At 38.9% G+C, this 26581-nt stretch overlaps 5 protein-coding genes and 1 long non-coding RNA gene across 10 annotated transcripts; 2 read left to right on the top strand and 4 right to left on the bottom strand.

The window, feature by feature from the left end:
* Positions 1-1519: 1519 nt before the first annotated feature.
* Positions 1520-2467, bottom strand: LOC125471867. Of its 2 annotated transcripts, none has more exons than XR_007253969.1 (3): positions 2281-2467; positions 2076-2158; positions 1520-1581 (listed from the first exon to the last, which is right to left on the bottom strand). It is a non-coding gene; the product is annotated as an uncharacterized LOC125471867 (long non-coding RNA). The 2 variants fall into 2 exon arrangements; XR_007253973.1 differs by having other exon boundaries at positions 1557-1596.
* Positions 2468-5017: 2550 nt separating this feature from the next.
* LOC103955821 lies at positions 5018-6059 on the bottom strand. Its single transcript, XM_009367720.3, has one exon. The coding sequence runs from the start codon at positions 5696-5698 to the stop codon at positions 5306-5308; it is 393 nt and encodes a 130-aa protein (XP_009365995.1). The 5' UTR covers positions 5699-6059; the 3' UTR covers positions 5018-5305.
* Positions 6060-7356: 1297 nt separating this feature from the next.
* On the bottom strand, positions 7357-11644 carry LOC103955823 (transmembrane protein 184A). 3 transcript variants are annotated; one of them, XM_009367722.3, is made up of 8 exons: positions 11276-11644; positions 10974-11118; positions 10699-10862; positions 10103-10176; positions 9581-9730; positions 8953-9238; positions 8208-8441; positions 7357-8108 (listed from the first exon to the last, which is right to left on the bottom strand). In XM_009367722.3, the coding sequence occupies exons 3-8, from the start codon at positions 10852-10854 to the stop codon at positions 7743-7745; spliced, it is 1266 nt and encodes a 421-aa protein (XP_009365997.1). In that variant the 5' UTR covers positions 10855-10862; positions 10974-11118; positions 11276-11644; the 3' UTR covers positions 7357-7742. The 3 variants fall into 3 exon arrangements, with proteins under 3 accessions (XP_009365997.1, XP_009365996.1, XP_048431983.1); XM_009367721.3 differs by having other exon boundaries at positions 10699-10880; positions 11276-11643; XM_048576026.1 differs by having other exon boundaries at positions 10699-11118.
* Positions 11645-12477: 833 nt separating this feature from the next.
* Positions 12478-16983, top strand: LOC103955819 (DEAD-box ATP-dependent RNA helicase 3, chloroplastic). Its single transcript, XM_009367718.3, has 10 exons — positions 12478-13165; positions 13462-13598; positions 13683-14097; positions 14377-14475; positions 14716-14940; positions 15112-15489; positions 15772-15915; positions 16008-16103; positions 16190-16488; positions 16592-16983. Exons 1-10 carry the CDS (start codon positions 12749-12751, stop codon positions 16674-16676), a joined length of 2295 nt encoding a protein of 764 aa, XP_009365993.2. The 5' UTR covers positions 12478-12748; the 3' UTR covers positions 16677-16983.
* A 6-nt stretch (positions 16984-16989) lies between these two features.
* On the bottom strand, positions 16990-18198 carry LOC103955820 (pentatricopeptide repeat-containing protein At4g38150-like). Its single transcript, XM_009367719.3, has one exon. The coding sequence runs from the start codon at positions 18073-18075 to the stop codon at positions 17080-17082; it is 996 nt and encodes a 331-aa protein (XP_009365994.1). The 5' UTR covers positions 18076-18198; the 3' UTR covers positions 16990-17079.
* Positions 18199-20370: 2172 nt separating this feature from the next.
* Positions 20371-23296, top strand: LOC108865366 (leucine-rich repeat receptor protein kinase HPCA1-like). 2 transcript variants are annotated; one of them, XR_007255185.1, is made up of 14 exons: positions 20371-20530; positions 20679-20802; positions 20880-20951; positions 21019-21093; positions 21200-21271; positions 21458-21619; positions 21736-21810; positions 21885-21956; positions 22048-22119; positions 22254-22322; positions 22424-22498; positions 22619-22690; positions 22810-22945; positions 23045-23296. XR_007255185.1 is itself a non-coding variant. In XM_048575934.1 (13 exons), the coding sequence occupies exons 1-13, from the start codon at positions 20443-20445 to the stop codon at positions 22835-22837; spliced, it is 1056 nt and encodes a 351-aa protein (XP_048431891.1). In that variant the 5' UTR covers positions 20371-20442; the 3' UTR covers positions 22838-22970. The 2 variants fall into 2 exon arrangements, 1 of the variants encoding a protein (XP_048431891.1); XM_048575934.1 differs by lacking the exon at positions 23045-23296 and having other exon boundaries at positions 22810-22970.
* Positions 23297-26581: the final 3285 nt, after the last annotated feature.

The raw sequence follows: 26581 nt of genomic DNA, 5'->3' as shown, positions 1-26581 counted from the left end.
AATGAATAGTAACTGTCGATGGCCTGCTCTTGCATAGGCAAAACGGATGAAAAGTGCTCTAAGAAAGCACAAAGAAAAGTGATAAGTTCTGCCTCAGCATCTAATCACATGACCCTTGAAACCAATCAAACACTTCTTTCCTCGAATTTTAGTTGTGCACATTTTAGATGAGCAAACAATTAGGCACTTGGTCTCTCTCATAATACGATACCAATTGCTGAGTGGCTTTATGGTCTCTCTGTTGCCATGATATAACTGCCAAAACCAAAAATTATTCACCCAAAAGTGAAACCTTTCTAATTTCTATCATGTTCTAGCTTTTAGGTTGATAGCCTGAATTAATCTATTCAATTATCTCAAGGGCGGAACCAACCTTAAATTGAAGTTACTGTTGTAACGCGGTGACACACCCCAACCGAGATCAGGGCATGCTGGCCGTCACGTGGAAGTGACGTAGCCATGTGCACAGTGCGGAAGCTAAAGGAAATAATATAAAAGTACGAATAATTTAAAAACTAGCAAATATAATGTGATAAAGTATGTGCTAGCGTAAGTAAGTCGCTGAATTCAGAGCCTAAAGCCTACAGCAGTCCAAAAGAAACGATACAACAATAGTGCACCCGAAGGTGACCCTACATAGGTGAGTGTCTGTCAGAAATGCCGGGACGTCATCTGGGAAAACCACCAAACCCGCTAAGCTACTAGAACCTGGAGGGGCACAAAACAAAAGCGTGAGTGGGCAAAACAAATTCTTTGAAAACCATTTCATAAAATACATTCTAACCCCTCGCCGTAAAACCTGTATACTTCCCAGAAAATAAACATATATACGTATGTACAAATATGCCAATCATGTTCAAAGGTATACCATCATAATGATATGCAAGTGCTCAGGTGTAAATCACATCAATAGCATAACATCTGGCAGCCGGAGTCCCCTAAGTGACCTGTACGGCTGAATCTAGAGCTCAAATCTCCATCTCAATCACTAAATCTGCCCACGATTCGGAACCACCTATAGTGGTCTGTACGACAAGACTGGGTGTAATACATATAAACGCTCTAGTGCTACGATCACGTGAAGGCTGTGCGAATAATCGTGGGTCACCTACGAGTCGGAACCACCTATAATGGTCTGTACGACAAGACTGTGCACCTAACTTGGATCCAAGCTGAGCGTGTGGTGCGGGAGGTGAACAACATGTGAAGGACTGTGCCCTACTCTGGGCGGGAGCACTAACACCGGGGGTGCAGGTTATGAGCTCTCTAAGCATCTCTAACCACTATTTAATGCAATCGTTAAATAACGCTTACCTGGCACTTACCTATGCCTCCACAGCATCAACATATATATATGACATATGCATAATTGAATATATAAATAAACGTATATGCCACTAATCATGCATAACCACCAATTATATAAAAGGAATGGCATATAACGAAGCATTTATACTAATTTCTGGGAATTAATATGTATATAGGTATATACGGAAAACAAAAAGCCCACTCACTGGTATGTGGAAGGGTCGTAGCCCCCCTGCCTCGAGTGTGCACGCTCGTCCTCGGGATACGTGTCACCTATATGCGAATTAACTATAAAAACGTTAACTTTAAAGCACATAACCTTCCGTTCAAAATAACTTCTCATACATTGCTCAAAATGGACAAATGAATATACCAACGTGCTCTACACAACCTCAGGATCACAACCATATTTTTAAAATAATTTTCCTCCGCCGCACGCGCCGGCCAAGGCACGGCCACACGCGCCGGCCACGCGCAGGCACGTGTGGCGCACACTGACGGCGTCAACTGACGCCTTTAGGAATATTCCGTCAAAACTGACAGATTCCGTTAACGGCGTCAGGAATATTCCGTCAGAATCCTGACGGAATATTCCGTCACCTTCTCCGGCGAGTCGCCGGCGCCGGCACCGTCGCCGGAAAATCTGCAACTTGGGTTTTCTCGCTCGTTTTTCAACCGTTTTTCATGATTTTTGCACCATTTTAACCCTTAGAACTAGTAGAACATGTCCCTATAAGTTTTAAGAACTAAAACTCACGAGAACTCACCTGTCACCAATTACCAAAATCGGTCAAACTTGGACCAAGCTAATCCAACGTCCAAATCCACCCAACGAGCTACTCCCAAGCTCCTGGGAACCTCACAAACACAACTGTAAGCTCCAAAAGTCCAAAAACTAGCTAAAATAATCTTGCATGAACAGTGACTAAAACGGACCTTGTGAAATCGACGTGAAAACGTCGAGGTTCTTACCTGAAAATGGCATCACTGGACTCCTCTTAGCCTCAGGAACTTGATGGTGTACTTGGTGCCCACGATCTGCAAAGATTTGGTGGGTTTTGGGTTTGTCTGTACACTCGAAGGAAGAAGAAGAAAGAAAGAAGGGAGCTCGGGGGAGAGAGAGAGAGACAGGGAAAGACAGTGAGAGGGATAGGGACAGTGTGTGTGTGTGTGTGGGGTCCAACTCTGGCCAACACCACACAAAACAACCAAAAACAACATAACAAAACAAACTAGGGGTAAAATGGTAATTTCGCACGTACGTTTCCGATAATTCCGGGACGGGATGTCACACGCGGCGTGCGTGTTTTTGAAAAACCAAAAACTTAGTGTTAGTTTTAAAATAAAGATCTAACGGTTAAACCACTCAAAATATTAAATATTCCAAAACATTCAAAAAAGTCTAGTTAGTCATTCGCACGTAATATATGAAAAACAGAAAATTATAGCCCACCCCTATGATTACTACAAGATCTGCCCCATGGCAAATGTTAAACAAAGTTTTCCTCTTACCATTGCAGTTCGGCTAGATCCAATCTAGAATAATTATAAACAAAGTTTTCAACACGATCTTATTTTTTATTTATTTTTATTAGCAAGTATATGCGTAAAAAAAATTTAGGTGCTCCAGACTAAGATCTTTTAACCATTAAATTAAATTTTTATATTTTTAAACAAAAATTTAACAATTAAAATATTTGAATATCCAATACTTCAAAGTACCCAAAAAATTCCGTGTCACCGTTGCCATGCAGCCAGTTCTTTAAATCTGGTTGACTTTGGAAGCCAAAACATTAGTATAATATATATCGTACATGTTTCTTATCCAGCGAGTGCCATTTCATCCTCCATTTCTCAAGGAACCATTTTTTCTTGATCAGGAAACACATGCAACAAAACGTGATTCATCTTTTTTCCGTAAATTTTAGACAAATGTATGAAATAATTAACCAAATACTATTAATTTACACTAGATTAAACATCTCTAATGCCGGTATCTATCTGTACAGGCACGTATCCTTTTCTCCCCTAATTTTTGTGAAATGTCAACTGACTACATACATCTAGATGATGAGTTGTTCATGAAAACTTGAGTAAGGCAATTTGGATACGTGATTGATCTGGCCATACTATCCTATTATGTTATTCTGTATTTGATCGCACCCGATTCTAACACTTGATTTTAGGAAAATCCTTATCTGATGTCAAAACTATCTTATCCAAGTTTCTCTTCTCTCGCTCTTAAATTTTCATCCCAAGTAATTGGATCTGTCTCTGTCAGCACATGAAATGAAATATTCTTCTTCCTCCTTCCCAGCGAATCCATTAAAAAGTTGAATTAAAGATGAACACTAAAGGAAAAGCCCTTTTATACATCTGTCCCGATACTGCAGAATGTAACTAAATATTGATTAATCTTGCCCCTTCATTTTTATATTCATAGATTTCCACCTATCCCTTGACGTTGATTCCATATGAAGCCATTAGGCATGTGATTATATTTATATAAATGACCAGAGCTTTCTGCTTGCTCCACCATGCCACTTTATTTTGGTCGTAATTTATAATGGAGTAAAATATTAGATTTAAAGTAGGGTTTAGAACATATTTTGTAAATTACATGGTTGAAGTTGATAGTTAGATTTTATTTTTACCGATTTAAAAATAAATTCAAATATCAATCGTTACATCATGCGGTCTACAGAATATGATCTCTCTAACATTATTCTGTTATAAACTACTCTGATTTATAAAACAAGACTTAAACGATGGTGCAAGGAGAGACGCAGTACCCTAACCCGCATATGCGTAGTAAACAAAGAGTTAAATTCGACGAGGTGAAAGTTAATAAGACGGCCAGTCTAACTTATAGAACACTTAATTCAGTGGCATGTAGTTTTTATTGACTCTTTTATTTGGTCTCATTATCCTACCTATAATTTTTGGTGACGGATGGAAATACCAATGCCCCATGAATCAAAACTGTACTGTAGACCTGTAATACTACTTAACACAAGTTCTCCAACGCGAGATATGAGCGGAATATCGACCAACTACTCATAACCCGTAATTGTAGTGCAAGATTTATCCCGCACTAGAGAAAATCCTGCCAGCAAAGCGAACCACTAAGAGAGAAAAAAAGGAAGAGAAGTAAAAGCAATATAGTTGTGTGATCAATTTCAACTGTAACAGCATGCAAAGTGCAAAAGTCACACTTCCACAATACTGACTTATTGCTTCATCGCTTTCATTCAAACTTGGATCTTTGAACTGTTTGACTTTTCTGTGGGTTTGCAACTCCCTTGATACTCAAAGTTCTCAAACTTTGAACTTGATAGATTTCCACATCGGTTTCCATTTACCTCTTCCAAAATCGACCTCAAACTCTGCGTAACCTAGAAACCAAACCCCAAGCCGGATGGTGGCCTCCATTACATTATACTCTGAGATTCTCAACCTCATCATGCAAATTATTATTTCGGGATTCTCATAACAATTAGAAACACAGTTTATTTTATTTTATAGTGATGGTGATATGTCGACAATCATACCAATCGATAATCGACAACTCTAATATCAACAATTTCAACGATATAAAAATACAGTTTAACTACATTATGAACAAGTTTTTAAGACATAAATATAAATCACCCAAAAATACTAAAACCCACCATATATAACTCTTTTATATATTTTTTTTTTTTTTTTAATACTCTTGGAAACAAGATCAATTGTGGGGTGTGAATCTAATACCACAAATTCTAATGCTTTCAAGTTCAAGCACCACTTTTTTTTTCTTTGAAATTACATATAAACAAAAGAAATTGTAAGACTAAGTAATTTTAGCACTCCTCTTTTAACCTTCCGACCCAATCGGTGCAGAAAAGAGTCAGAAAATATTTAATTTCGATTGGAGATGGCTAAAAAATAAGTACAAGAAACCCGAAAACAGAGGGAGAGAGAAGAATTAGACATTGACACGAGTTTCGAGTACTCCCTACCAGAAGCAATAGGACTTATCGCATTTGCGGGTATGACGGTAATTATTCAGCAGACGGCAGAGTCTTCTTCTCCGGTAAGAAACGCCATATCTGAGCCTGAAACAAACCAACTTCCGGAGCTTCCTCGCCGACCTCAGCCGCAGGCATATCACCCTCTTGACTTTGCAAAAAGACCCTTTTATCCTCTCCGTCAGGCTCTTCTTTCTGCTGAACTGGTAGCTTCTGAGAAAAAGCTGCCTTTTCTCCATCAACGTGTAGTTGCTGCTTCCCTGCTCCATGTAGCTGTTGTAGTAGGACCCACTGCTAGTACTCCTAGCCAATGAGGTGCTTCTGCTGATTGATGGGTCGGTTCCCACGTGGTGAAAGCTCTGTCCCCACAGGCCGGCCATGGAGGAGAACTCAGCCGGAGAGAAACAACAGAGACGCAGAGAGAGAGAGAGAGAGAGAGGAGAGGAGAGGGATTTGTTGTCTTTCCTTTGGGTGTATGAAATCTGGAGGTTGAAGATGAAGAGTAACGGTGCGGTTTAAAGAGAAATATAAAGGTTTGTGGGAGACTCTTAAGATTGCATAAATTCGACGAACCTTGGGTGGGTTAAGGCATAAGTTGGGTTTGCCGTTTTGCTTAGGAAGGCAATAGGCAAGCGACGACTGCGCCGCCACATGAGCGCTTGCTGAAGCGAGGAGAGAAACTTACCTACAACGGAAGTAGTGACACCTTACTTCTTCTTCTCTATCTAAAATTATAGTCCCCTCCTCTCTCTCTCATGTGTTATATAGTAATCTTGCTTTAACACGTGGATAGTGGTCATTTTAGATGGACGGTCACATGCCTTTTGTGTCTTGCTTTTCCCCTTGCCTTTTCTTCTTGGACTTTGTTTCTTCCACTTTTATTTTATTTTTTACCCTACATGAACATCCTTTTAACTTCATAGGTTATTCCAGGACCAATCCTAGAATTGTAGCTTATGTTTGGTGGGATTCTACTTAGGTAATTCATTGTGTCTAAGTAAATCACTGCCCTATGAGTTGTCAACTCAAATGGATTAAAGTAAGGTAAGAACCGTTGCAGACGAGAGTTAGTTTAATTAATCAAAATTATACGAAATACTCTTACTGTATGTAAAATGAAAAACAAACGGCCATCAACAAAACCCCACATTGACCACACATCACTATATGCTTGTAGTTCAAGTAATTAAAGACATTCACATCTACACCACATCTGGGGTCTCATGTTCGATTTCCATCACCGATTAAAAAAATGTTCCAATCGAGTCATCAATTAGAATTTGATCACATTCTATTGTTTGTTTAACTATTTTGGAAATCCTTGTGTTGTTTTGACTTGAAGCAGCAACAACAGAGTAGTAATACGGATAAGCCAGGGTGCTTAGGTAACTTGCGTAAGATAAGAAAACTGCCCAAATACCAATTAGATCACAGATTAACTGCCCAAATACCAATTAGAACATAGATTAACTCCCCAAATACCAATTAGCGAAGAGATTAAGCATTTAGTCTCAACAAACTCAATACATTTTGCATTATCTACCTTGACAAGTTTAGCACTTACAAGTAGATCATGCAATTTAGACAGTCTTGTTTTGCAACTCCCTTGTCAATCACACCACCTCAAAGTTCAAATCAGATGCACCAAGAGTCATTGGGTGGACTTAGCTTCTAAAAGTCATCAAAACAATTTCTGTTCCACCTCAGCAAACTTAAACAAAATTCAAAACCAATCCAGCAAAAACCAAAATCAAGGGCCATCTATAAAGAATATATCCAGAAGCACGTCGCTTTCGTTCGCAGCGAAAGCAACCCGATAGTCATGGAGTTGTTGCCAGACTAACATTAGTCTAACATCATCATTGCCTCATCAAAGTAAATGAATAAGCACCTCAATCAATCCACCAAAGAACAGGTGTTTATGTGGGTCTGCATCAAACACATTTTTCAAACCTTTCGTCGAACAGAAATACTTATCATCTAAGACATCAAGAGAGGTGGAATATAAAGTTCGATTCGCTCGAAAGAAGGTAAAAAATGAATAAACATGAACCATGTACCATGTTACAGTTCAGAATAATATTTCAATGTCAAGTCCAAGACATCCAACAGACAACAGAACTCTTTCATCGTGCAACGAAAAATGCGAAAAAACCAAATCGATTTTCCTATTGTGACCTAGCAAGTATGACAATTAGATTTTCCATATCTACAAAACAAGACATTGAAAACAATCTCAGTGGGAAGCAAGATATTAGTGACGAAAGTGCATATCAAACCACAGAGAGAAAAAGGGAGTATACCCAGCACCAATTTCACCACACTATTAAGCAAATGAAGCTTTCCCGAAGGCCCCAGAGACATTTTAAAACTGTTTTCCTTGTAAGAATATTCTTCATACGAGTCTACCACAGATTATCGTTGTCACCTAGTGCCACCTTCATTTGCTGAAGGAACCTTTGCGGGGTAACTGTTCAAGTCTAAGTCGATGAGTGACATGTCATACGGCACTGATGCAGAATTTGAGGTATCAACAAGAAGGGAAGACTTTATTGCATCTGAACTCGCAGACTTGGGTACTGGACCAGAACTATCTGGGGTGCTTGAGCTAGAAGATGAAAGACTTGAAAGCTGTATGTCATCTATCTTGTTCCCAAACATGTTCTTGTTTCTTCTGACAGTATCCATCTCTGGGCCAGTCGGCACAAAGGTGCGTGACCGATACTTCCTCTTCCCCTCGTCACCCTCACTAGGGTTGTAGAGTACATAATCATGGTAAGTAGGGGCAAACTGCACAGAGTTCAATATTCTCATCAGAAAGGTTGAGCAAAGCTAAAAGAGAACTCTTATGCAAGGGGATATCAGAAAAAAATAATTTGAAACGCTCACCTGGTGGACTGTATCATGGTAAAAGTCATTCAACTTTACGGCATGTGAGAGGCTTCCAGTCAGACCTCGAGGCCCGCCAATATTTGCACCAGCATACTCCTTATAAGGGAATGCATATAAATGACCAATAGCAGCAATAAGCATCTCAACACATATTATGAAATCTTGGTACTGAGCAGCATTCTCTGCATTCTTTATTAACCCAGATTTCGCAGCAAGGAAGACCAACACACCCTAAATGGCAGACAATAAGAATCAGAAACATTGAATAAGTTAAAAACTTAGACTTCACTATCAACAAAAAAAGGAAAGGGAAACAGACAAGAACATAAAATACAATACTGCAAATCAAATTATAGCTCTCTTCTATGAAATAATAGGAATAAACGACAAAGTTATTTCTTTGGTATATGTTTATACACAGTTACAAGTTAGTATCATATGAATAATCCAAGGTTATATGCACCAACTTTTATCCACATTCTGCTACTAATGTGCACCTATTTCACAGTTCCCCATTTTCAAGCAGCATTTGGTGAGCCTAAAGGAAGTTTGGCCCCATATAGTTTGTTTAAATTAATGAGGCAATATATGCCATCCATACTCAAAAACTGCTTTTAAAAGAAATCATCTTCTGCTCTTAGTGCATAAGAATGTGATCAACAACCAAGTGCAAATTGTTAATACACAAGACACTGAACAATAAGTAGATTACTATGACTAATACAGTGAGAAAAACGTTTACCTGCCAATAAGTGAGGAAAACCACAGATTTGATTATAATAAACTTTGGAACTGGATTGAAGGGCTGGAGTAGATCTCTGCAAGCAAAGTAAAACAATGCCAAAGCATAGAGAGCTGTTGTGTATGAGATAGTGTAGATAATAGTGAGATACAGGTATGACTGTCTTGGACTGAAATTTCCATCTGCATATTTCCCCTTAGCATAAAGTATGAGGGTAACAACAGCTAATACAGGCTTCAGGATCACAAACTGCAAACATCCTTGTTTGCACCTACGTATAAAGCGCCTGCATTAACAGTTTCATATGTGTGAGTTTATCAAACAATCATCTCATACGTATAATACGATGACATATTGTTATATAACAAAATCTCAATATTGTCCAGAAATCTCCTTAGTCATGCACGGAATCTTCCCATTATGTAAGAAGCCTGATTTTATGCATGTAAGTTTAAACAAGATATTCACAAGTTAAATGAAAACCGAGAAACATTTTGAAAATAGTACCTAGATAACTGAAATAGACAAAGATGTTCCTGTGTAATTCAGAATTTTGTGATTCTTTTTACAACACAAATTCCTGGCTTGCAGATAACATCTTGGTAAATTAAGCATAGATTGTACTCACCCATCCAGGGGTATGGGAGGGAGGCAACATGTCATCAGAACCACGGAAGGCTTTAGAACCCTACCGCTGAGACTTACAACAACAGATCCTGGGCCGCCAACCCATGCCAAGCACAGTGATAGAAAATTATAAATGACCCAAGCTTCATAGCTGAAACAGAATGGGAAAAAAAAAAATAGCATGAGAATAAAACAATATAGTGCCTGCAATAATCAGACAAACTGACACTTGAGCCCTAGAGGGTAATAAACAGGTGAGAATGAGCAAGTACGAGGGTGAGAGAGAAACAAATGGGAGGAACATTTTCCCTTGGGTTCACAGGATTCTCTCTCAACAAGAGGTTTGCCCTTATACCTGGAATTTAAGGGGAAAATGGTGGAAACAATTTCCTCCTTTACTTTATCCCTTTCTATGTTCTTATCTAAAATGGGAAACAAAGGCAAAGAAGGCCAGAAGATAAACAAAGTATTCTTATCAATTATACGTGCAGTGAAACATTTGAATAAATGAAGACATACTTACACTTCTCTAATGGAATTAAAGTAGATTGAACCCGCAGGATTAACAAGGGATAAGAACGACATCAATGCATATACCTGTAAAGGAAAACAAAGTTCATATTGGTTACGTACAAAACAAATGCGAAGAAATGCATATCTTGATGTTCAACCAATACCCAAACAAACGAAATTTCTATCAATACAGATTACAGTAACAAAGAATGCAAGAGTTCCACTGATTCTATCAATACAGATTACAGTAACAAAGAATGCAAGAGTTCCACTGATTCTATCTCAATCTTCAAATTTCAAAACCTTTTGTTCTTCTGGCCTTACTTTGTTCATTCTATAGCGTACGCATGACCATAACAGGCTTATTCAGGAAAGAAAGCATGCACTCACACTATCAGATTGGAAAATTAAACGGCCAGATAATATGAAGCAGGTAAACCACGTACAAAGAACCATTTTCACTATATTCTCGTATAATTTCTTTAAATTCAAATACATTGAACAAATCCTAAAAGGTAAAAACAAAGAACTAAACCCAAGTCTTCATGTGGGAATGCATTTGCATAGCATTTCATAGTGGGTTTTTTCTTCGAATTAAGTACTCACCGGGACCATGAAGATGATGCGGACAATGTATCTCTGATAAGTCGGTTCAGTGTAATTCATGAGGTGCCTGTAGATGTGCATAATGGCCAAAGCCATGGCTCCAACAGTACAGAAAAAAGCAATAATGCTCAGGTAGATTGGGGTCGACTCCGCCATTCCGAAAACTTAATCCAATCAAACCCCTTTGCACATTAATTGCAATAAAAACTCAAAAGTACTAGCAAAACATACACATTTACACCCACGAAAACAAAGGGCTATCGAATGATCAAAACCTGAGCAACACCAGCAGTGTCTATTCTCCCTCTAAGGCAACAAGCTTTGCTTGCTACAAGTTGAAGAATTCCATCGAAGTGAGGGAAGGGAAGGGGAATTCGTAAACCCTAACCCCCACACTCTATTTGAAATTGCTTGAAACGCCTGCAACCGTTGAAAAAAAAAACCCCAAAATTTTTTAAAAATTACTAAAAATTGAGAATTGAAAAAAGCTCAATTCAATCGGATGGAAATTAAGGTTTTGACCGAAATTAATTGGGGGTAGACGAAATTGAAAGCGAAAGTTCGAAGCAAAACATACCTTTGAAGAGTTCCAAGGATTTAGAAATTGAAAGCGCGGTGAATTTCGAGGGAGATCTGCGAACCAGATGCGAAAAGCTGGTCCGATAGATCAAAGGAAGAAGAAGAAGAGGAAGCAATTCGAGCAAATGGCTTCCCACACGAAATGCTTTACTAGCTGGAATCTAACGACGGCTGCTTCCACTCCCGCTGTATTTACAATTAATCGACAAAAATGGGAATCCACCATGAAAATTTTATGAAATGAAATTTGATAAATCCCCAATCTTTTTTTAAACTTCTATTCGATGATAGCTGTGTTTACAGTTATTATCGAATATTTTTGCAATTATCACGTAAACAAATTATATTTTTTCAATTAACCGTATGAATTTTAGAGATTGACTGCAATACGGGCTCGTCTAGAAGTTTCTTTAAAATTATTGAAATCGTTTTTCAAGAAATTAGTTTTTAATTTCAAAAATACTTGAAGTTTTTTTCTACATGAATTATGTGCTTCTTATAGAAAACATTTTAAATATATTTATAGAATTTATTTGTATTTTTATTAATAATTGATTAGAAAATATTTTCATCTAAAACCCTTGCAGTTATTTTAAAAGCACTTTTCAAACAAGCCATAAGAGCTCGTTTGGATGTGCTTTTAAAATTACTGAAAGCGTTTTTTGTGAAAATGTTTATAGAATAAATCTTTAGTAAAAATGTAAGTAAATTTTGGAAAAGCACTTAAAGTGCTTTCTGGAAGAAGCATATACTGGTGCTTCTTGTAGAAAGCATTTCAAGTGCTTTTGAAACCCAAAAACATTTTTTGTAAAAGCGTTTTCAATCATTTTAAAAGTACATCCAAACGAGCTTTACATTATCATAGTTTTGTATAATATGAGTTTTGTATAATATGTGTGAAATTCTGCATAAATTTTTGTCATTTTATAGTTTAAAGTTAATTTTTATTTTAACATTATAAAATAATTTGCTAAAAATATAATTTAATAAAGAATCTGTAGAGAGTATAAATTTGAAGGAGTTTGATAGCATTTCTCATGATGAATTAACGACTTGGATAAAAAGGCAAAATGTAATAACGGCCGGGTAAATAGGAAAGCCGGTTCTTCGGGTCGATCCGCAGTTTGAATTCCGACCCGGCAAGAAATATCCGGTTTTCGGGGAGAAAATATTAACCGAGGTGGAGGTTTGGGAGGCCATGCGTTCTCCAAAGGGCTGGACTGCGGCCTTATCTCCCTCACACTCTCACTCTCACTCCTCTGCCCCTTGTCTATATAAACCCACAGCGGCGCTTTCCTCTCCGCTCTCAATCCTCCAGACCTAATAACGATATCTTCCGAGCCTTCCTCCCTCGTTATCCTCTATCTTCTTCTCTGAGGAATTTCAGCAAACGCCTTGCGTGCACGGAGGAGGAAGAAGGAAGAAGCAGGGCGAAGAGAGTTGTTATACCATTTCTGCTGTAGTTGCAGAAATGACTTCTATCATCGGAGTTTCCTCTGTATATTCCCAGACTCCGTGCAGCGAGCTGTACAGAAGAGCTGCGCCGGCGGCGGCGACGACGAGTAGTGCTACTCTTTCGCTTGCGTTCCCGGAGAGGGCGCACTTCAACAGTGTTTTGAGAGGAAAGAGTGGGTTGGTTAGGCAGGGGTCCGGTGTCGTTTGTTCGGCAATTGCGACTCCGAACTCGGTGCTCAGTGAAGAGGCGTTTAAGGGACTCGGTGACTTTTCGAAGGACGGCCTCGACTCGGACTTGGAGTACGAGTCGGAAACCGAGCCGGGTTCTGCTGCCAGTGACGACGATGAGCTCGCCCTTTCCAAACTGGGTTTGCCTCAGCGGCTTCTTGATAGCCTTGAGAGACGTGGCATATCGAGCCTTTTCCCAATTCAGGTGCTTCATTTCTCTCTGTGGTTTTGCTTCTCTTATCTATTTCTTTGGAATTTAGTGCTAATTATACCATGAATTAATTGTAATTTAGTTTTTCTTGGAACCCTTTTGAGCATTATCCGTAAAATTATGTGTGTTATGATAAAAATGTAAGCTTTCTTCAGATTATAACAGTTTAAAAGATGCCCTAATAATCTAAACCCTAAACCCCGAGCCCTATATATGTATATGTGTGTATATATATGTATGTAGGTGTATGTAGTGGTTTAGTGATAGCTTTCTCTGTTGAAAATGTTTAGAGAGCTGTTCTAGTACCTGCACTTGAAGGTCGAGATATCATTGCGCGTGCCAAGACAGGGACTGGAAAGACATTAGCCTTTGGAATCCCAATACTCAAGCGTCTCACAGAAGATGATGAACAGGGAGGCTCTCATAGGTACCATTTGTGAAGCTTATTATTCACATTATATCTAAAGACATGTTCTTTTGGAAAATATGTGATAAATTTCTGTTTTTGTAGGCGGACTGGTTATCTTCCAAGAGTTTTGGTGCTTGCACCTACTCGGGAGTTGGCAAAGCAAGTCGAAAAGGAGATGAAAGAATCTGCACCTTATCTTAACACCGTTTGTGTCTATGGGGGAGTTTCCTACATAACTCAACAAAGTGCTCTCTCCCGTGGAGTTGATGTAGTTGTTGGAACTCCTGGTCGGATTATTGACCTGATAAACGGCAACACCCTCAAATTGGGCGAAGTTCAATATTTGGTACTTGATGAAGCTGATTCAATGCTTGCTGTTGGATTTGAGGAGGATGTGGAAGTGATTCTGCAAAAGCTTCCAGCTCAGAGGCAGAGCATGCTTTTTTCTGCAACCATGCCTGGTTGGGTGAAAAAACTATCGCGGAAATATTTGGACAATCCAATGACAATTGATTTGGTAAATGTCGTTGTTCTTTTCTTTCTTTCTTCTGTTAAGTTTAAAACTTTCATTATTTGTATATCTGTCATTAGAATGTGGCATAGAGTGATGCCTAAAATATTTTTACTGGATATTGAACACTTAAAGCTGATGGAAGTTGTAGTTGTTTAAAGCAATGCGGTAGATATGAAAATTGTAATACAGGAAAAGCTAATTAATAAATTTTGCATCTTGTATGTTTGTAGAGTGGAAAGTGAGTCTTACATAATTCCTTTTCTACTTTCTTTTTTCCCAAAGGTTGGCGACCAAGACGAGAAGCTTGCAGAAGGGATCAAACTTTATGCTTTATCAACCACTTCAGCTTCAAAGAAGACCATTCTTAGTGATCTTATAACGGTAAGAGTTGGAACTCATTACTGACTCTTGTTTTGGCTCATACGTATGATATGTAGGTATCGAGTAGAGTTGCCTCTCTTTTTAATATGATCTTTAATGTTGTTGTGGTGTTTTCCCTTGAAAGTTGTTTAGTTTATGATAAAGATGGTGATGCTGATTATAATATGAATCTGCATAGCTCTAAATTACTTCAAAAAGGAAACATTTTCCACACAACTCTGAAGAATGTCATATCTTCAGGTGTACGCAAAGGGCGGGAAGACCATTGTATTTACACAAACAAAACGAGATGCTGATGAAGTCTCAATGTCATTAACAAGTAGCATAGCTTCTGAGGCATTGCATGGAGATATTTCACAGCATCAAAGAGAGAGAACATTAAATGGTTTTCGGCAAGGGAAATTCACTGTGCTCGTTGCCACTGATGTTGCATCCCGTGGACTTGATATTCCCAATGTTGATTTGGTAGGCTTGGGCTAATCAAATTTTTAGTATAGTTTTATGGATCCTTGTATATGTGTATATGAAACTATTACCACTCTGTATGCCAGAAATAGATTTAGATGTTTTCTTAATATATCAATTGCCAACACCTTGATAAGCCTTTGGCTGCAATTTTTTTTTTTTTCCTTCCAGGTTATCCACTACGAGCTTCCCAATGATTCAGAGACATTTGTGCATCGCTCTGGGCGTACTGGACGTGCAGGGAAAGAAGGTACTGCCGTTCTGATGTTTACTAACAACCAGAGGAGAACAATTAAAACGCTTGAGCGTGATGTGGGGTGCAAGTTTGAGTTTGCTAGTCCACCAACTATTGAGGAGGTTTTGGAGTCATCTGCGCAGCACGTGGTTGCTACTCTTAGTGGAGTGCATCCTGAATCTGTACAGTTTTTCACACCAACAGCACAGAGATTGATTGATGAACAGGGAACAAGTGCTCTTGCTGCTGCACTAGCACAGCTCAGTGGATTTTCTCGACCTCCATCATCCAAGTCCCTTATCACCCATGAGGCGGTAATAATTGAAGTCAATAAACGCTTAATTTTCTGTATAGTAGTTTATTTTCTTGAAATTTGGTGGAGCAGTAAGATGTTTTCAAATGCTCACTTATTTTCTTACTCATGATATCCTGTATGGTTCATTTTGAAATTAAATAATCACACACTCAAGTAACCTTCTGGATATTAAATACCGTAGAATGTGAAGTGCATCTTATTTTCCAGTTTTTTGGAGCATGTGTAATCTCAGCGCAGTTCTGGTATTGGTATATTAATCGAACTGTAAAATTATATGCAGGGATGGACGACATTGCAACTTATCCGAGATCCATCTTTTGCCAGAGGGTTCCTGTCTGCTAGATCTGTCACTGGGTTTCTTTCAGATGTTTATTCTACGGCTGCTGATGAAGTTGGAAAAATACATATAATTGCAGATGAACGGGTTTGTATCTACAACATCTCATGTTTATTTTGATTAGTGCATCAATTCAATTCATTAAAACAAATTTTGAATTTTGATGGTGATAATATCAGATTCAAGGAGCAGTCTTTGATCTTCCAGAGGAGATTGCCAAAGAGTTGCTGACTAGGCAAATACCTCCTGGAAACACTGTTTCCAAGATATCCAAGGTTTACTTTTGCTTTTCGTCATTTTCTCACAACAGCGGCTTTTGCATGAAAAGCTACTAACATTGGTGTCGTGTGTGTGTTGGCAGTTGCCAGCCCTGCAAGATGATGGGCCGGTGAGTGACTACTACGGCAGGTTTTCAAGCAGAGATCGCCGAGGAGGAGGTCGTGGAGGAGGCCGGGGAGGAGGTTCTAGGGATCGTCAAGGATCATCAGGTGGTTTCCGAAGCTCCAGGGGTTGGGGTAGTGATGGTGGTGCCGACGATTCATTTAGGAGTAGTGGCCGAAGTTATGGATCTAGTAACAGCAGACCTCGGAGTCCAAGAAGCATAGATGATGATTGGCTTATTGGAGGCCAACGATCAAGCAGGTCACCATCCCGAGACAGGTATATTATCTTCTTACTTTCTCATCCTTTCTCGTGTCAGAAATAGCACAATGAGAAATTCGCAACACATCAGTTAACACTGAAATGGTATCTGAATTTGCAGTTTCAGAAGCTTTGGAGGTTCCTGCTTCAATTGTGGGCAGTCTGGCCACAGGGCATCGGATTGCCCTACCAAACAAGGATTCTAGACATGCTTCCTTAAACATCAGTTTTCCGTCACCATTGGTGGGTTCCGTGCATGTTTAAACGTCAGTTTTTCAGCACCAATGGCGGGTTAGAAGCTGCTGCCACTGCCGGCAGGCATTGCTTTCTACTGTTTTGTGTTTGTGGGCTGTGCAATGTCAATGAGATTGGGAGATGCTCCTCCAGAGTCTTACAAGAAACGAATTGAACTGTACTTAGTTATAGGAATTATGTTTGAACTGCTCTCTCTCCCACTCATGTATTTTGTTTTGGCATTATAATCATTAAATGTACGTGTTCATTAAATTAGAATATCGCTCGAATTAAACTAGGATTTCATTTCAAATGCTAAACATTTCAATTTTCAACGAAGATGAACAGAGAACAAATGAAATGAGCAAAATCGATCTACTTGCCAAACAGAATGTTGATGACGGTTCTAACTATAGGTCCTCTTTTGCTCTTAAGAACCTCCCTCACCGCCTTCTCGTCCGGTGCAAACCCCTTACCCTTCATCTCTTCCAGTAAGAACCTCCCCTCCTCCGCCCTATCCTGCCTCGCAAACCCCTCAAACACAGCCGTATACGTACCGGCATTAGGCTGCATTCCTTTATCCATCATGTCCAGCAAATACTTCTTAGCATCCCCAGGAAAATTGCCAGGGTCGGCCGCGAGCGCCTTGATCAGCACACTGTAAGTGTAGGCGTTCGGGGCGACCCCAGAGGCCAACATCCGCAAATACACCTTCAAAGCCTCCTTCGTCTTTCCGGCATTGGCGTACGCCTCAATGACGGCGGTGTGCGAAACGACGTCAGGCATATGACCCTTGTCCTTAATCTGAGCAAAGAGCTCCAAGGCCTCGTGGGTCAATCCGTCTTTAGACAATGCGTCGAACATCTTGACTGCATTGTTGGTGAGGCCGTCGCTCCGCATTTTGTGGAAGACTTCTTGCAAGTCCTTTGGGTCCTCCGGGTCCTCGACGGCGGGCTTCTTGCTGAAAGGGTCGTACGGTGGAGGGAGCTTCGACTTGTCGATCTCTTTCGCGGTGGCGGTTGGCGTAGTTTGGTCATCGTCTTCGTCGTCGGAAGGGAGGGAGAAGTTAACCTTGGTGTTGATTTTGGTGCTGGGTTCACCGTCGCGGCTATGGCGACGGTGGTTTTCTGTGGTGGAATCGCAGCAGGAGCAGCTATGGCTCCGTCCTCTAAGGGTGTTATGGAAACGAAAAGGGGTAAGTGAAAATGGAAGAAGTGAACTCCTGTGATGGTTTTCTGAGATGGTTTTGTTGGAGTGGCTGGCGGCGGCTATGGATTTGAGGCGGGAGGAGACGGCGGAGTAGAAAGGATTAGACTTGGTGGTAGTAGAGGCGAGAAGATGAAAGGCCCGGGATAGCAGTGTGCCTGCCATTGTTTTTCTCTTTGCGTTTGTATCGGTATGTGTCTTCGAGCCGTCGGATTTTGAGTTTCTGGTCTCTGCTTCCAATTTGTTCGAGAACGTTCCAATTTAGTTTAAACCTATCATGTAATGTCAAATATTAGGGAACTGGATGGATCTTCTCCTCCAAACAGAATCCCTTTAAAAGTTATAATAATTAGATCAGGATCCTCTCCTGAGCAAATGGAGAGGATCATCCTGACTTGGCTCATCAGACCGTTCAATTTTTATCCAACGACTACAAACAAGGGATCCTTCTAAAAGTTATAATAATTATAACCGTTGGATAAAAATTGAACGGCCCAATGGGTCTGGTCAGGCATCTGCTCAGGAGAGGATCCTAATCTATAATAATTGCAGTCGTTAGATCAAATTTGAACAGTCCGGATGGGCTGCTCATGAAGATCCTCATCTTGAGCCCAGGAGAGGATCCAATTCCAAATATTAGAATTAGGATCCTCGTTGAATCCTTTTTGTGAGGATTCCGGAGATCCATAAATTGTATCCTTTTATCGTACATTGTACGGTCAGAAATCATTTTAAATATTTTTATTTAAAATTAAACACAAACATAACTTGATAAAAACTGACAAAAAATGTACGATGAACGATACGATTCACAAATTCCTAGAATTATCACCAAAAAAATCCGGAGAGGATCCTATTGGCAAATATTAAAACACGTGTCGTTGCATAATAAGTTATGATACTGTCAATTTGGTATTTCTATTTCATGTGATACGTGTCACTAAAAGATTCGCATATGTATTTCAGTCTCTCCCTAACCACTATTATGCGATTCCTATAAATCTAACTTAGGACGTACAATGTAGAATGCAAGTCTGCAATTTGTGCCCAATTATTCATCCTGTGGTGGTTAGTGCCCCTTCTACCTTGGTTTCGCAACACGTGACTACCAATTAAGCGTGGGAGTAATGTGGCACACAGACATTTGCTATTCCAATTTGCTTGTTTGTGTAATTTTGTCTTTGGACCTATGCTTGTACAGTTTATAAGGCTGTTTGTTTCTTCTGATAATATATTTACCTTTTTACCACTAAACGGAACCAATGAGAAAACTTTCATATACCACTCCTCAACCCTAGAATCTATCCTTTGTCAAGGGGTCAGGTGAGCCCATTTGTGATTCGATGTGGATGAGTGCACCATTAGGAAAATAAAAAAAAAGAACCTACAAGTAGTCGAAGACAACATACTTTGTTAACTACAAATCCTCGAGTTTAGGTATTGTTCCTCCAATGATTATACTACCAAGTACTTTTTGGTGAGCTCTAATATAATCAGATTTATAGGTAAGCATCTCCTGTAAAATATGTACAATACCAAATTCCTCTAGAGTCAAAACTTTCATTTCTCTTACCCGTTGTCCCCCTTGCTTGGCCCTTCCTCATAACGGCTTGTTGTATATCAAGTGCATAATGTCCACTGGAACGTCCATGTATTTTATCATCAACTTGATGAATTAATTTCAAGATATAAGACTTTCCTATTATAACAAGTTGTTCAAAAGGATATCCCGTTTTTCCATCAAATATTCTGCTTTTTCCTGGATACTCAGGTTCAAATACCCATGGGGATTCACTGTTTGCTTGCTGGCTTCATATAATTCAGAAAACATTAGTTTTCTCGAAGCCTCTTGTTTATATATCTCATCAAAAGATGCTATTCGATAATGTCAAATTGGAAGGATCGCATCCATACAATTTTACACTTCTTGACAAATATGATCTGTTTCGGTACAAAAGACAAATGTGAAAGTTGGCAAAAATAATTTTGGGATGAAGGTTAGAAACTTCTATGCAATTTTTGTGCAGCAATTGGAAGAGTGGGAGTCAACCAGTTACTGAACGGAGGGGGGGAGGAAAGTCTGTTGTAAAACCGAGAATATATCTCTTTGTATCTACAACTCTCATCTAAGCGACAAAGTAGATTTTTTCAAATGTTGAACTTAAGAATCTTCGAAGTCTGCCGAATATACTCAATTGTGCAAATATCGCTAAACATCTAGAAATTACATCCATTGGATCCACCAATGCAATATTAAGGCAATATTTAAGGCATTTTGCTTACTGTAATGCGCAGGCGGCCGGTTGAAACGGTGAAAGTAACAACGGTGCCCTTCGTTTATATCAATTGAATTGACTTCCTTGCTCAGAAATTAATGAGCATTAATCTTAATTAATTACTGTAAACTAACTTTGTTTATATATACATGCATGTAACATGCCATGAATGCATAGAGGAAGGGTGAAGTGAAGGGAAGTGAATTGTTGCCGAGTGCTTTTGACAAAAGGGCTTTTGAGAAAAGCAGTCCTAACCATGGCAACTGTGCGAATGTTGCTTTTTCTGGCTATCGTCTACTCTGCAGGGATTCATGTGATCGTCTCCCTTACAGACCTTAATGATGGTATTGTGTTGTCTTAAGCATCAATGTTAAATGTGCTCGTATATTTATCTCCGAGTTAAGCCTAGTGCAAAATGAGCATGCTGCAAATTTTATGTCTAAGAACTCCGTTAAGGTAGCGATTGATCGATTTATATGTGTATTGTTGCAGCTGCTGTACTCCAATCCTTGAAGGGGGCATGGCAAAATACACCTCCCAGCTGGGACAAGTCGAACGATCCCTGTGGTTTGCGCTGGGAAGGAGTCACCTGCAACGGTTCAAGGGTGTCTGCACTGTCAGTACTCTTGATCTTTCGTTGAGGTTTGCTAGCAACGATCACTTTACTGAACATATTTTCACATTTATGCGTAGGGCATTGTCAAGCACCGGTCTGAAAGGGGAACTTACTGGTGACATTGGGGGACTCACTGAATTAAGATCCATGTGAGTATGATTAATCCTGTTTTTGCAACAGCATTGCGTTTGAAGCTGAAACGCTAACATTGCGCAGGGACCTTTCATTCAACCCTGGCCTCACCGGTTCTCTCTCTCCGCGACTAGGTGATCTGAAGAAGTTAAATGTCATGTAAGACCAAATGAGTGAGCAATCTTCGTATTTGGAACTTTTGAACATTGCGCATAAATTTTTTATATTGAATATGAAAAACTGATGACTCTTGCGATCATTTTAGGGTCCTAGCTGGGTGCAGCTTCAGTGGTAATATTCCAGATGAATTAGGCAATCTTGCAGAGCTAACCTTCTTGTAAGAATTGGAACTATTAAAAAGTTCGCTGTGATGACGGTAGTCTGATCTGGTTATGCATCGTCTATCATGTGAGAAAGTTAAAATGCGTGCATGACAATGATGATAAACTTGAAATACTGTCACAGTAGCATTCTCAGTTATGTTACTTTTCCTATCTTTTTGTAAATCTTTGGTCCTTCTCAGGGCTCTGAATTCAAATAACCTCACTGGTGTTATACCTCATCCTTTGGGTAAACTCTCAAACCTCTACTGGCTGGACCTGGCAAAAAATCAGTTGAGCGGACCTATCCCTATTTCGACCTCCACTTCCCCAGGCTTAGACCTCCTGCTTAAGGCTAAACACTTGTGAGTATCCATCCAATTCCTAGTTCTTCTCAACTGTGAAATAATGAAAAGTTTTGATTTGGATATTCTGCCACTGCATATTGCATAAGCATTACACTGGTTTGATGAATGCGCAGCCATTTGAACGAGAACCAGCTTTCAGGTTCCATTCCGCCCCAACTTTCCAGCTCCGAGATGACACTGATAGACTTGTAAGTCCATGACATGTACATGTTTTTGTTCGGTATTTTCGGTCATCTAACCGCTTGTCATTCTTCAACCGCAGGTTTTTAGACGGAAATAGGTTTAGCGGTTCTATTCCAATAACATTAGGACTTGTTCACACTCTTAAAGTTCTGTAAGTAAAAAACCGTCTTCAATTTGTTCTTCCACATACAAGTATCTGTTTCTTGACATATTCGGAATCAAAACTTTCCTGTCTGTAACAGTCGGCTTGATGGAAATTTTCTGACGGGAATTGTTCCATCGAATCTTAAAAACCTTACAAATGTCTATGAATTGTAAGCATCAATCTTGTAATCTGCAATGTTCTTTTTTAACCATAATCTTTTCGGTCATGTTTAAGCCCAACTTTGACACCCTAAGCCGAAAAGCGCTGTTAATCACATTTCACATGATTCACATTCTCTTCCAGAAATTTAGCCCGCAACTCCTTGACAGGCCCTTTACCGGACTTAAGTGGAATGAATCTCCTCAATTATGTGTGAGTAGCTTACGAGGAGCTGCCGTTTCCAGTTTAAAGTTTCGACATTCCTGCAAGATTTTCTGCTGTTGAACTGAAAATCGTAACAATTTTACTTTCAGAGACCTTAGCAACAACTCATTCGACGCGTCAGAAGCTCCGCTTTGGTTCACCACCATACCCACACTCACCACTTTGTAAGTCCTTAGAGGTTTGCATAAGATTTTCATTGTTTCTCTTCACAAGTCTTAGAATACGTAACTTCGAAAACTTGTTGAATTCTTTTGGTGGAAATCTCTGCTATGTTATGGCAACAGGGTAATAGAATTTGGATCACTTCAAGGGACTCTACCGGAGAAGCTTTTCGGCCTTCCAGAATTACAGCAAGTGTAAGTTTTAGAGAGAGCACTCGACGAAAACATGTATCAAGTTTTAACTGTAATTATCAGGCCATTTGATAATTATTTCCTTCGAAGCTGATCATTCATATTCTCCTAACTCTTGACAGGAAACTGAAAAACAACTCGTTTAACTGATACGTTGAACATGGGAGATAACATCAGCAAACAACTGCAGCTTGTTGATCTGCAGTACAATCAAATTTCCAGTAGTAACTCTGATTATGAATACAAAAATGAACTAATGTGAGACAGTTCATGGTTCTTGATCTCTTGATTTCTATGATATTGTGTATGCATTTTCCGCTCACAATCACTTTTGGTTGACACTTTTACATGTTGCAGACTTTTCGGCAACCCGGTATGCAGCGGTTCGGGTGCCCCAAATCTTACTTTCTGTCAGCCTCCCCATCAAGCTACAAAATCTTAAGGGGTTTAAATAAGCGATCTTTCACAAGAGTTGGCTAGAACAGTGCGCTATCATCAGCACGTAATTTGATTCTTTATTCTGTAATTTAAATTAAATTAAAACGTCACTCAATAAAAAAAAGTGAGAGCTTTCGTCAACATTGTGAAATGGGGAGTTATACATTCAAGTCTTTTCTCTCCTCCTTATCTTCCAGTGTGTTCTTTACAACGCATGTTATAAACTCGTGCTTTGAAAAGTTCCATTCCACATGAAATGCCTTCTGGCCAACTGCTAACATTTTGAAAGGTCAAAAGCAGCTTTTAGCTGTTGTTTCTACTCAAATGTCAACAAAGTTCCATCCACATGAAATGCCTTCTGGCCAACTGCTAACGTTTTGAAACGGTCAAAAGCATCTTTTAGCTGTTGTTTGTACTCAAATGTCAACACAAGTAGAGCTGAGATATTTATGGTTTAATTAGGATTTGACTTTTGTATTTGCTATTTTTTTCTTCGAGAAATGACATTTTACTGCAGTGATGCAAAATAGTTATGTTTGTGCCTTCTAGTACGTTTTCAAATTTCACCAATCTTTCTCTCCCTAAGGTTGTCTCCAACGGGAGGGTGGAATCAAAAAAAAAAAAACCCAAAATTTTGGGTCCAAATCATTTGTAATAGGTGTAGTTTGAGTGTGGGGTGGGTATTTGGTTCTCCTATCCCCCATTAAGGTTTCTTGTGGGCCAAGGGCCCCACACAACTTTACTCCATAACGTAAAACAAGGTCACACGGATCATACGAACAACATTCTCTGCGGGCGAGTGCACGACAAACATGGGTTTTACAGCCCAGATTGGAGCGCCATTCGAATCCAATGGTTGTAACGCCTCATGGGTTATGTTCCAATGTGGCGTGGCAGCTATATCCTTTTTAAATTCAATGGCTCAAATTCAATTTAATCAATTTTAACTGTAATAAAAGATGAAATGGCTCAAATTTAAATGCAACTGTCAAAATAACATTATTTATTAACCAAATCATATCCAACACCAAGACTATGTAAATACACATCCATGTGTTCATTAATCCATTAAAATTTCAATTTTCTCAAAAATTTTTATTTTTTTGTTCAGAATTTGAATTTTTTTACATCAAAATGTTTGCAAAAATAAAACAACATAGATTATACAAAAAATAATTCCAAAATTATTAACAAAAAAAAAATCAACTAAATATAAAAGATTAACAAATTATAAAGTTGAGGGTGGAAATTATAGGTGTCTTACCGTTGAAGCAAAAAAAATGTCTAACCTCAAGTGTCGAACTCACTATTGCTGGCAATAGCAATGCTAATACTGGTTTAGATGTTCACAACACAGATGTAGGCCAGCAACGTTTGGTTTGGGATGAAAGGATTCTTTGCCATCCAAATGGAAGTAGATATTTTTGTGTCAATTGTCTCTCCTATCCAAACATCAATTTAGTTGCAAGATCAGGGAAGTATCAAGTGTCACTCCTCACTTGGATAAGAAGTATAGTTATTGCAACATGCTCATTGTCACGAGAACAATTTACATGAAACGAGTATTGATGTGAGTCAACGTTTTTCATATTTATTGTAAATTTGTAATTTCTTTATGGATAGGGATTTCCTCCTTGATTAGGGATTTCATGTATCTTGTACTTATATCAATCTTCCTTGAGAGAAGAATATACAATAATTACCCTAAAATTCTCATACAATTTTATAGCCAACTACTAGCTACTATGACGTTACGGTCCAATAATACATTCTCACATATATGAAAAAAAGCCTTATACATGACAATGTAATATTATATCAGGATGCATAATAGTGATAAACTTGTTCGATGTATGTCTTCCTCCATACCAACCATATGTATAGAGTGAGAGGAATAGGCTTTTAGCTACTTATGAGTTGGAATTAAACTTGGGATGTCGAGTTTATTTACATAAGTGGCTTTTAGGATGGTGAATCAAACTCAAAATCTTATTTACAGGAGTGAATATGTCCACTTGGTGGCTTGATTTGGAACTAATATCTTACTGTTTCGTGAACTTATAAATGCTGAGACTCAAAACTTATTATTTTACACAAAACTTAATCATTTGACAGGATGAACCTTTGTCCAAACGATGCCAAAAAGTCAACAATTACAAGTCATTGGCAATTGTTAGAGCTGAGTTAATTGTGATTTTGATCATTTGACATAAGACCTTAATCAAATAGTACCGTGTATATGTACGACTTAGTCATCAATGTCTCTGTTGCAGTCTCTGTCATTGGTCGTAGACTTAAAAGTTTAGCCAACAGGATCCTATCCGAATCATTTTGGTGAAGATCTTGAAGATCCGTGAATCGTGTTTGTTCATTGTAAATCGTGTGGTCAGTTTTTGTTAAGTATTAGTGTTTGTGTTTAATTTTAAATAAAAATATTTAAAATGATTTATGACCGCATGATATATGATGAACGGACACGATTCACGGATCTTCAGGATACTCATAAAGAGGATTCGACGAGGATCGGAATTCAAAGTTTAACACTACAAAGCATTAGGCGTAGACCTAAGGTCTAGAAGGCTTATGGATGAATCTGAGACTCATTTGGAGGCGACGTCTTTCAGGCTCTTACGTTATAACGATATCATATGTTTTTGGTTTTGTTTTTACAAATCAAGAATAGAATCTTAAACCTTCAAAGCAAGAGATACTCTTAACTAAATGAGTCACAACTGTTTGTGATATTGCCTTCAACTTAACCACAGTTAAATGTTTTGTCTCAAACTATCTCAATTCAGCGTAAGGCAATTAGGCCAACTCAATATTGGATACGTTACAACCACTAGAGGGGCCTAGTGGTTGTGGACGAATTCCAAGTTCGTATTCCATATGGCACCTCCTGAATTTGATTCTTGACGTTGGTGAATCATAAGACGGTAGCCAATGAGAGTCTTAAATGCCTTTATGAGTCTGCCCTCGAAAGATGAACTATAGTAGTGAAGCTACTAGTGAGTCCCCTTTATAAAAAAAATAGATATGATACATACGTACAATAATTGTTCATGGTTGATGGCCTCTGCTACTTATTTAGGCATGTGAACAGCGCACACGTAGGAAAGGGGAGAATTAAACTCCAAGTTTCAATCACAAAGTTAAATACTTTTCACTATTCAAGCTCCAAATCTCTTCCAAAATGGTGCGTTTTTTATTCCCTAGCTTGAATTTTCTTTGTGAACGAAAAACCCTATCGTTGGAGTTGTTCTTATTGGTGGGTGTTAGACGGCAATTTGTACTTGGTCTGTGTACTTGGTCTTTGACTCACTAAAAGAAAGAATTTTCTTTGTTGCAGTGAATTTGGATATTTTATTTATTAGACAGTCTTGGTTAAGGTGGTTTGACCATGAAAAATGAATGCATATACGGATATTCCGGTTAGAAAATGCGATTATGAGATAA

The sequence above is a fragment of a genome, unplaced genomic scaffold (genome assembly GCF_019419815.1).
Source record: "Pyrus x bretschneideri cultivar Hongxiangsu unplaced genomic scaffold, Pyrus_bretschneideri_v1 Contig11, whole genome shotgun sequence".
In the NCBI taxonomy this organism is placed as follows: Eukaryota; Viridiplantae; Streptophyta; class Magnoliopsida; order Rosales; family Rosaceae; genus Pyrus; species Pyrus x bretschneideri.
The sequence above is the reverse complement of the archived record's forward strand: the minus strand, read 5'-3'. Positions and strand labels throughout refer to the sequence as shown.

Excerpts from the sequence above, each read along its gene's own strand:
- LOC103955823 (XM_048576026.1), bottom strand. The coding sequence starts at position 10,854 with ATGGCGGAGTCGACCCCAATCTACCTGAGCATTATTGCTTTTTTCTGT. Across the intron at positions 9,239-9,580 it reads CCTCCCATACCCCTGGATGG|GCGCTTTATACGTAGGTGCA; the intron begins GTGAGTACAATC and ends CTGTTAATGCAG. Across the intron at positions 8,442-8,952 it reads TTTTCCTCACTTATTGGCAG|GGTGTGTTGGTCTTCCTTGC; the intron begins GTAAACGTTTTT and ends TCTGCCATTTAG.
- LOC103955821 (XM_009367720.3), bottom strand. The coding sequence starts at position 5,698 with ATGGCCGGCCTGTGGGGACAGAGCTTTCACCACGTGGGAACCGACCCA.
- LOC103955820 (XM_009367719.3), bottom strand. The coding sequence starts at position 18,075 with ATGGCAGGCACACTGCTATCCCGGGCCTTTCATCTTCTCGCCTCTACT.
- LOC108865366 (XM_048575934.1), top strand. The coding sequence starts at position 20,443 with ATGGCAACTGTGCGAATGTTGCTTTTTCTGGCTATCGTCTACTCTGCA. Across the intron at positions 22,120-22,253 it reads CTTACAAATGTCTATGAATT|AAATTTAGCCCGCAACTCCT; the intron begins GTAAGCATCAAT and ends ATTCTCTTCCAG. Across the intron at positions 22,323-22,423 it reads ATGAATCTCCTCAATTATGT|AGACCTTAGCAACAACTCAT; the intron begins GTGAGTAGCTTA and ends TTTTACTTTCAG.
- LOC103955819 (XM_009367718.3), top strand. The coding sequence starts at position 12,749 with ATGACTTCTATCATCGGAGTTTCCTCTGTATATTCCCAGACTCCGTGC. Across the intron at positions 13,166-13,461 it reads CGAGCCTTTTCCCAATTCAG|AGAGCTGTTCTAGTACCTGC; the intron begins GTGCTTCATTTC and ends GAAAATGTTTAG. Across the intron at positions 14,941-15,111 it reads ATATTCCCAATGTTGATTTG|GTTATCCACTACGAGCTTCC; the intron begins GTAGGCTTGGGC and ends TTTTCCTTCCAG.